We start from the raw sequence: 8,130 nt of genomic DNA on the forward strand, positions 1-8,130 counted from the left end.
CTGCTCTAAACGCACAATTCTCATCCTTTTTATACTCTCCTCGCGCTCAAGAAAACCTGAATTTTCAGGCAAAAGCAAAAAGTTTATAAAAGTCAAATTTACCCCATAGACCTCCCCACCACTAACGTCTTCTGCCCCAGCGAGAAAGCGAGCTTTTTCCTCCTCAGCCAGGCGGCGTGCTTCTGCTTCCTCAGCCAGACGGTGTGCTTCCTCAGCCAGGCGGCGTGCTTCTGCTTCCTCAGCCAGACGGCGTGCTTCCTCAGCCAGGCGGCGTGCTTCTGCTTCCCCAGCCAGACGGCGTGCTTCCTCAGCCAGGCGGCGTGCTTCTGCTTCCTCAGCCAGGCGGCGTGCTTCTGCTTCCTCAGCCAGGCGACGTGATTCTGCTTCCTCAGCCAGACGGTGTGCTTCCTCAGCCAGGCGGCGTGCTTCTGCTTCCTCAGCCAGACGGCGTGCTTCCTCAGCCAGGCGACGTGCCTCTGCTTCCTCAGCTAGGCGGCGTGCTTCTGCTTCCTCAGCCAGACGGCGTGCTTCCTCAGCCAGGCGGTGTGATTCTGCTTCCTCAGTCAGGCGACGTGCCTCTGCTTCCTCAGCTAGGCGGCGTGCTTCTGCTTCCTCAGCCAGACGGCGTGCTTCCTCAGCCAGGCGACGTGCCTCTGCTTCCTCAGTCAGGCGGCGTGCCTCTGCTTCCTCAGCCAGGCGACGTGATTCTGCTTCCTCAGTCAGGCGGTGTGATTCTGCTTCCTCAGCCAGGCGGCGTGCTTCCTCAGCCAGGCGGCGTGCTTCCTCAGCCAGGCGGCGTGCTTCCTCAGCCAGGCGGCGTGCTTCTGCTTCCTCAGCCAGGCGACGTGATTCTGCTTCCTCAGCCAGGCGACGTGCTTCTGCTTCCTCAGCCAGGCGGCGTGCTTCCTCAGCCAGGCGACGTGATTCTGCTTCCTCAGCCAGGCGACGTGCTTCTGCTTCCTCAGCCAGGCGGCGTGCTTCTGCTTCCTCAGCCAGGCGGCGTGCTTCTGCTTCCTCAGCCAGGCGGCGTGCTTCCTCAGCCAGGCGACGTGCCTCTGCTTCCTCAGCCAGGCGGCGTGCTTCTGCTTCCTCAGCCAGGCGACGTGATTCTGCTTCCTCAGCCAGACGGTGTGCTTCCTCAGCCAGGCGGCGTGCTTCTGCTTCCTCAGCCAGACGGCGTGCTTCCTCAGCCAGACGGCGTGATTCTGCTTCCTCAGCTAGGCGACGTGATTCTGCTTCTTCAGTCAGGCGGTGTGATTCTGCTTCCTCAGCCAGACGGCGTGCTTCTGCTTCCTCAGCCAGGCGACGTGCCTCTGCTTCCTCAGCCAGGCGACGTGCCTCTGCTTCCTCTACCAGACGGCGTGATTCTGCTTCCTCAGCTAGGCGACGTGATTCTGCTTCTTCAGCCAGGCGGTGTGATTCTGCTTCCTCAGCCAGGCGGTGTGATTCTGCTTCCTCAGCCAGGCAACGTGATTCTGCTTCCTCAGCCAGGCGGCGTGCTTCCTCAGCCAGGCGACGTGCCTCTGCTTCCTCAGCCAGGCGACGTGATTCTGCTTCCTCAGCCAGGCGGCGTGCTTCTGCTTCCTCAGCCAGGCGGCGTGCTTCTGCTTCCTCAGCCAGGCGGCGTGCTTCTGCTTCCTCAGCCAGGCGGCGTGCTTCCTCAGCCAGGCGACGTGCCTCTGCTTCCTCAGCCAGGCGGCGTGCTTCTGCTTCCTCAGCCAGGCGACGTGATTCTGCTTCCTCAGCCAGACGGTGTGCTTCCTCAGCCAGGCGGCGTGCTTCTGCTTCCTCAGCCAGACGGCGTGCTTCCTCAGCCAGGCGACGTGCCTCTGCTTCCTCAGCTAGGCGACGTGATTCTGCTTCCTCAGCCAGGCGACGTGCCTCTGCTTCCTCAGCCAGACGGCGTGCTTCTGCTTCCTCAGCCAGACGGTGTGCTTCCTCAGCCAGGCGGCGTGCTTCTGCTTCCTCAGCCAGGCGACGTGATTCTGCTTCCTCAGCCAGGCGACGTGATTCTGCTTCCTCAGCCAGGCGACGTGATTCTGCTTCCTCAGCCAGGCGACGTGATTCTGCTTCCTCAGCTAGGCGACGTGATTCTGCTTCCTCAGCCAGGCGACGTGCTTCTGCTTCCTCAGCCAGGCGGCGTGCTTCTGCTTCCTCAGCCAGGCGACGTGATTCTGCTTCCTCAGCCAGGCGACGTGCTTCTGCTTCCTCAGCCAGGCGACGTGCCTCTGCTTCCTCAGCCAGGCGACGTGCTTCTGCTTCCTCAGCCAGGCGGCGTGCTTCTGCTTCCTCAGCCAGGCGACGTGCTTCTGCTTCCTCAGCCAGGCGACGTGCCTCTGCTTCCTCAGCCAGACGGCGTGCTTCTGCTTCCTCAGCCAGACGGTGTGCTTCCTCAGCCAGGCGGCGTGCTTCTGCTTCCTCAGCCAGGCGACGTGATTCTGCTTCCTCAGCCAGGCGACGTGCTTCTGCTTCCTCAGCCAGGCGACGTGCCTCTGCTTCCTCAGCCAGGCGACGTGCCTCTGCTTCCTCAGCCAGACGGCGTGATTCTGCTTCCTCAGCTAGGCGACGTGATTCTGCTTCTTCAGTCAGGCGGTGTGATTCTGCTTCCTCAGCCAGGCGGCGTGCTTCTGCTTCCTCAGCCAGACGGTGTGCTTCCTCAGCCAGGCGGCGTGCTTCTGCTTCCTCAGCCAGACGGCGTGCTTCCTCAGCCAGGCGACGTGCCTCTGCTTCCTCAGCCAGACGGCGTGATTCTGCTTCCTCAGCTAGGCGACGTGATTCTGCTTCTTCAGTCAGGCGGTGTGATTCTGCTTCCTCAGCCAGGCGGCGTGCTTCTGCTTCCTCAGCCAGGCGACGTGCCTCTGCTTCCTCTACCAGACGGCGTGATTCTGCTTCCTCAGCTAGGCGACGTGATTCTGCTTCTTCAGCCAGGCGGTGTGATTCTGCTTCCTCAGCCAGGCGACGTGATTCTGCTTCCTCAGCCAGGCAACGTGATTCTGCTTCCTCAGCCAGGCGGCGTGCCTCTGCTTCTTCTTGAAAAAAAATATGTGCTTCGTCTTTTGTGTTTGTGCTGTTCGTGTGGTTGTTCGTTGTTTTTCTGAGTTTGTTACCCTCCTTTGGGATTCTTTTATCCGTTAACTGTCGAAGCATATCCTCTTTGTTAAACTCATCATGTTGATTTATCCTACTGATGCTTTCCTCAGTGATACCTGTTTTCTTTATTTGGTGTCGCTTGTATGTTGTTTCTTTTGTTTGATCACCGCAAGGTATTTTTTCAAGAAAATCATATCTCTCGTCACGCAATATGCGTCCTCTTGAAGCAATCGTCGCCATGTCTTGTGTGCATTTCTCTCGTATAGAGTGGATTCGTTGGGTAAGCAGACATATGGTGTGGGATTCCTCACTTTCAGGCGGGCATTGGCAATGGTGTAGGATTTCTTGGCATGAGCTCAGTCGTCTATTAACCAGCTTCTCCCACCAATCGTAACAGTTGATGAAGTCGCTTGTGTGGGCTATTTGCTCTTCCAAGCTAAGACTCAAGAGAAAGCAGGCCTCTCTATGGACCCTGTCAGATCGAATAGCAATCACACTCACCGCCTCACTAATTTCGCGAATAATCTCGTCAACGTGCATTGCCTCACGCTGCTCTGGAGTGAGGCGCAAGAGAAGTGGAAGAGGTTCATCATATGCGTCGATGTCGGATGTTCCCAACGCATCCTGCAGGAATGACTTCGTCTTTTTGTTGATTGTGTCCCACCAGCCGCTGAGAAAGTCGCCAACGCCCGCGAGACCTGAGGATAATGGCTGTTGCCTTTCATCGTGGCTTCGCAGCTCCTCATTAGAGCGCTCCTTCCTTGGGGCAACTGCCTGACGCACCGTCCCACGCACATCCTTAATAAGGCTCCACATTGACGTTTTTTGGCCTCGCAGGGCCACGCCCCAAGCAAGCCTAACGGAAACAACAGCAATTAAAGAGGCAAACCGCAAAAATTGCTTTGGCAAATGTGGCACTCCGAAGAACAAATTGCTTTTTACCTTGCACGCAAATTAAATGTGTACCCCCTTCTCGCTGTAACAGAACAAGAACCCAAAAAAAAAAAAAAAAAAAAAAAAAAACGTGTGTACTTCCGGCGTCATTTCATGCTCCCAAAATAATAACAATAATAAACGTGTAAAGGGGGAAAAAAGCCGGAATGTATTCGGGTTTTTATCTCAGTGTTGTTGTTGATGCCTAGGGCGGATACATATTTTCCTTTAAAAAGCCATCTGGCCGGTGAAGAGGATGAATCTTTGTCCCTCCAAGCATATGTGTGTACTTGCCCCACGGGAACGCTCCCGACGGCTGCTGAAGAGTCGTTGGCATGGGAGGGCCGGAGCGTAGATGCGGTAGAGCGTAGTACCGCTCCATCGTGGATGTCCGCAACACGCCATTCTCATGTAACTTTCTTCTAAATCCCTTTTTACGGTTCTGCAAGACGATGTCGTTAGCCAACATCTCCACGTGCTGCAGAAGACCATGAGGCACCGTGCCCATCTCTACTTCTCCCCATTCCTGCAGTCTGGGTAAATTATCGTGTACATCCTGAATAGAAAGTAACCCTGTGCGCTCCTCAATCAACTTCAAATGACGTTCAATATCACTTCTAGACCACACTTTCCCCGTGTACTGGTGGATGAAAGGCGCCATATAATGCAGCGGGAAGTGGCTCGGTGTGTTGTACTCCTGCCCCACTTCCGCATAGTAGTTCCACAACGGCACACCGTCGTTCGATCCATGTGAGTTGTGCGAGAAGGTCCGATTGAACGGCGTCTCCCGGTGATGACGAACAGGATCATCGCTCCACCGCGCCCACGGCCAGTGGCGGTACGCACCCCGGTGACGCATCCGATAGTACCAATCGACTCCCGAGCGAGGGTCCCATGTGTTGCCGTACTCCTCAGGGGGCTTATTCGCCAGTGGCGAGCGTGCGTGGGGGAGTTTGGGCGGCTGGTACCATGAGCGGTGGCGGCGATGTGCGTAGACCATCACGCGGTTTTCGTAGCCCTTCGCTCTGGACCCGAGCGCAAGGAGAGTGAGACGAAGCGCCATGGCACCAGTGCGGGCGCCCTCTGCGCTTTTCTAAAGAAAGCCTCTTCACGCTGAAACGCAACAGGAGAAAATAGAAAAAAAGAAAAAAGTCACGAAAGAAAAAATAAAATAAAATTATTTGCAAACACAAACACGCAAACAACAACAAGCAGAAAAAAAAAAACTACCTCGCAAGCATCCAGCCTCTCCATTGCCACTCCGTCCCACCGCCCCGTGGAGACAACAATTCCATCCCTAAACCCCAAACTTTTTTTCTTCCTTTTATTGTGCGTGCGTGTGCTCCCCCTCCGTTGCTGGGCATTGTTCTTTCCCCCCACGTCTTCGCAAATAAAGTGGCAAAAAAGACGAAAAAATAAATATTTTTTTTTCCACTTATTAAGTTCGTTTTTCCCCATTCTTCGAATAAAAGAGAAGGAGGGTACTTTCGCTGCGCGGTGTCCCGCTCCTCGTCCCCCCCCCTTTTTTTTTCTCTTTTTCTCGGTGAGGCCTCTTTATAACGTCGTGTCCCACATGCTTTCCAGTGAGACCGTAACCTCGTGGCAATCACGCAGAAATATGTAGATATATATAGAAAATACTCCTTAAGTTACAAGGAAAAAAACACGCAGTATCACCGGGCACACATACATGACCATAAATCCGACTGCAAAGTATGAAACGGTGTACCGGTGCGCCTCCCACAGCCACCAGTGACGGTGTGTACGTGGAGACCACAACTGTACAGGGCCGTTTGAGATCATATTCTCTTCGCATGCGTGCTTCATCGATATCTCCAAAATGAACGCTGTCTTTCCCACATATTCCGTTTCGCATCTATTGTCAAAATTTGATTGCTTCCCCTGCCAGTGTGTAGCATCCGCAGTTGGTCCTTCGCTTAGAGGGATGCGATACGCAAGACGCACGCCGTTCGATATTAAATTGATTATTTGCCTCCACAGCCACGGACGATTCGGCGCTGCGCCCCGAGAGACAAAGCTAAAAAAGCCAAAGAGAAGTGGCCTGGCGAGAAATGCGGTTCCCTCCTTCCCAATAGCAACCACGAACAAACAGCACACGTACTGAAACAAAAAAGACCACGAAAAGAGTGTGCCCCGCAAATCTAAAGGTGGCGTTCGGCATGCATACGTCCCGTAGTGTGCGTACATCACCCATCCACCAAAAAGAGCCCCTAGCGTGGCCCCAAGAAACCGCAGGCTGTCCAAGTAACATGGACAGGGTTCGGAGGGAACAGCGTGGGAAACGGCCAACGTGTGCATGACAAAAAAAGCCAGCAGGTAATGCCACACCTCCACTCTAGTCAAAGAGGCAATCGCCAAAATCCAAACCCGCAAAAAAGCCATGTGAGACAAGACAATCAAAAACGCCACGCCAATTCCAGCCACAACATCTGCAGGCCAGTGCATCCCCAGAAACAACCGTGAAAGACTGACATTTAAAGTAAAAAAAATACAAGCCATTTTGCAGGCTACAGTATTGGTGGGAAAAAGAAAAACTAATAAATTGTAAGCACAATACGAGAAGAGGACGCTGTGGGAAGCATGGGTACTCGGGTAGCCGTACTCCCGGGATGCACTCGCTCTTCCACGAAGCTCAACTGGCGGGCACGGTGGCCGTGGACATCCTGCCGCATCCTTTAATGTCCCAGTTATATATTGACCCAGGCACATCAACACGCACATATCAAGTACCTCGTACCACATGCCAAGCCATGCCATCATGGGCAAGAATGCTGTGTAGAATTCCGTCTCCCCCGTGCAGCTCCAGAACTTGAAATAAATTGTCATCCCACGCTGCAAGGAAGGGAAACAGTGTTGCAACCGCAGTAAAATAGATAAATGCTCCTCATTACAGTAGTTCGAGGTGTACCAACTTTTGAAGGGTACAACCTGCTGCCTGTCTTTCGGGGGCGTGTATGAATACACATGCCCCCACGGAGAGGGTGGTGTGAGAAACCCCTCTGTGCGTGACTGAGTGTCGCCATTTCTCTCGTCGGGCATCTCTGCAAAAATGGTGCCCCCTCTCCCGTCCCTTTTTTTTCCCCCCACCCGTACTGTCTTTTCCCTTTCCTCCTCACTGTTTCCTTTTGGCCTCCCCTTTTCCTCCCCGTTCCTTCTACCCCGCTGCAGCAATCAATAAGGAGTGCCTTGCCACCCTGATGGGTCCTCTATTCCTCCTATTCAAGCCCCCACCCTGCGCAGGAAAAGAACAGACACACCTGGGTCGCGTGCCGTGGATAAATCAACCAGAAGAAAGAAAGAAAAAAAAAGACAGTTGAGGGGAGGCTCACAGGCAAACACATCCAAAGAGAAATAAACCCACAATTGCAAACAAAAAAAAAAATAAAAAAATTGAAAAATAAAAAATAAGAAAGAAGTCCCAATGGCTGATTATGCTCAGCTGGCGCAAAAAATAAAAAATAAAAATAAAAAAATTTGCGGCCACGCAAAAAATAAGAACAATCAAAAAAAAAAAAAAAAAAAAAAAAAAAAAAGGTAAGTGTAAAAAAAAAAGTAAAAAAGAAAGAAAAAAGACCAAATGCCACGCATTCAAATACAAATACGTAAATTGTAGGGGTTCATCCATCCCCCTATTTCTGTGGGCGAGGCTCCTTTTGCCAAAATGTTCGTCGAGGAAGGCGTTTCATGTTGAGCACGCCATAAGCCGAAACAACGGCAGCACGACGCATCTCCTCCTGCTGCTCCAAACCTCTTCTGGGAGGAGCTTCCGATAGCGCGGCTGTAGATGACGATGATGATGATGGGGATGAATGATTCTTCTCGATGTGCACCTCCAGCTGAGCATCGTTAAATGTGATAACTTTTCGCCGCGGGCGCTCGGACGGAGAGGAGACAACTTCCACAACAGCACATTCACTAACAATAGCGGTGTTGTTGGTCGGATCGGATGATGCTTCTGACGCTGCATCTTGTCGGAAGCGCACCTGCAAGACATTGCCCGCATCATTGCCCAAATTGGCCTCGTGTGCCACTGCAGTGAAGAGACGCTGCGGCTCTGTAACCGACGTCGCCGCTGCTCATTTGCCG

General features: G+C 53.3%; 3 protein-coding genes and 8 non-coding genes across 11 annotated transcripts, besides 7 other annotated features; all 11 read right to left on the minus strand.

Annotated features, from left to right (window-relative positions):
• On the minus strand, positions 1-3,906 carry Tc00.1047053509269.4 (Tb-291 membrane-associated protein-like, putative; the record flags this gene model as incomplete). The annotated part of the gene is made up of 1 exon (XM_800353.1): positions 1-3,906. A coding segment is annotated over one exon (3,906 nt), but the record flags the coding sequence as incomplete, so codon positions are not given.
• Positions 1-8,130: a sequence feature (heterozygous, Esmeraldo-like haplotype).
• On the minus strand, positions 237-286 carry Tc00.1047053509269.1. The gene has a single exon (XR_008255597.1). It is a non-coding gene; the product is annotated as a C/D small nucleolar RNA (snoRNA), TB10C3C1 (small nucleolar RNA).
• On the minus strand, positions 435-487 carry Tc00.1047053509269.2. Its single transcript, XR_008255599.1, has one exon. It is a non-coding gene; the product is annotated as a C/D small nucleolar RNA (snoRNA), TB10C3C1 (small nucleolar RNA).
• Tc00.1047053509269.3 lies at positions 612-664 on the minus strand. Its single transcript, XR_008255600.1, has one exon. It is a non-coding gene; the product is annotated as a C/D small nucleolar RNA (snoRNA), TB10C3C1 (small nucleolar RNA).
• On the minus strand, positions 1,014-1,066 carry Tc00.1047053509269.5. Its single transcript, XR_008255601.1, has one exon. It is a non-coding gene; the product is annotated as a C/D small nucleolar RNA (snoRNA), TB10C3C1 (small nucleolar RNA).
• Tc00.1047053509269.6 lies at positions 1,788-1,840 on the minus strand. Its single transcript, XR_008255602.1, has one exon. It is a non-coding gene; the product is annotated as a C/D small nucleolar RNA (snoRNA), TB10C3C1 (small nucleolar RNA).
• On the minus strand, positions 1,917-1,969 carry Tc00.1047053509269.7. The gene has a single exon (XR_008255603.1). It is a non-coding gene; the product is annotated as a C/D small nucleolar RNA (snoRNA), TB10C3C1 (small nucleolar RNA).
• On the minus strand, positions 2,370-2,422 carry Tc00.1047053509269.8. Its single transcript, XR_008255604.1, has one exon. It is a non-coding gene; the product is annotated as a C/D small nucleolar RNA (snoRNA), TB10C3C1 (small nucleolar RNA).
• Positions 2,682-2,734, minus strand: Tc00.1047053509269.12. The gene has a single exon (XR_008255598.1). It is a non-coding gene; the product is annotated as a C/D small nucleolar RNA (snoRNA), TB10C3C1 (small nucleolar RNA).
• Positions 4,087-4,113: a microsatellite.
• Tc00.1047053509269.10 (hypothetical protein, conserved) lies at positions 4,229-5,086 on the minus strand (the record flags this gene model as incomplete). Its single annotated transcript, XM_800352.1, has 1 exon — positions 4,229-5,086. The coding sequence occupies one exon, from the start codon at positions 5,084-5,086 to the stop codon at positions 4,229-4,231; it is 858 nt and encodes a 285-aa protein (XP_805445.1).
• Positions 5,154-5,249: a sequence feature (A-rich).
• Positions 5,434-5,454: a sequence feature (AT_rich).
• Tc00.1047053509269.19 (hypothetical protein, conserved) lies at positions 5,668-7,083 on the minus strand (the record flags this gene model as incomplete). The annotated part of the gene is made up of 1 exon (XM_800354.1): positions 5,668-7,083. One exon carries the CDS (start codon positions 7,081-7,083, stop codon positions 5,668-5,670), a length of 1,416 nt encoding a protein of 471 aa, XP_805447.1.
• Positions 7,412-7,459: a sequence feature (A-rich).
• Positions 7,491-7,520: a sequence feature (AT_rich).
• Positions 7,548-7,615: a sequence feature (A-rich).

This window comes from Trypanosoma cruzi, genomic scaffold, assembly GCF_000209065.1.
Source record: "Trypanosoma cruzi strain CL Brener 1047053512217 genomic scaffold, whole genome shotgun sequence".
NCBI classification, from domain to species: domain Eukaryota; phylum Euglenozoa; class Kinetoplastea; order Trypanosomatida; family Trypanosomatidae; genus Trypanosoma; species Trypanosoma cruzi.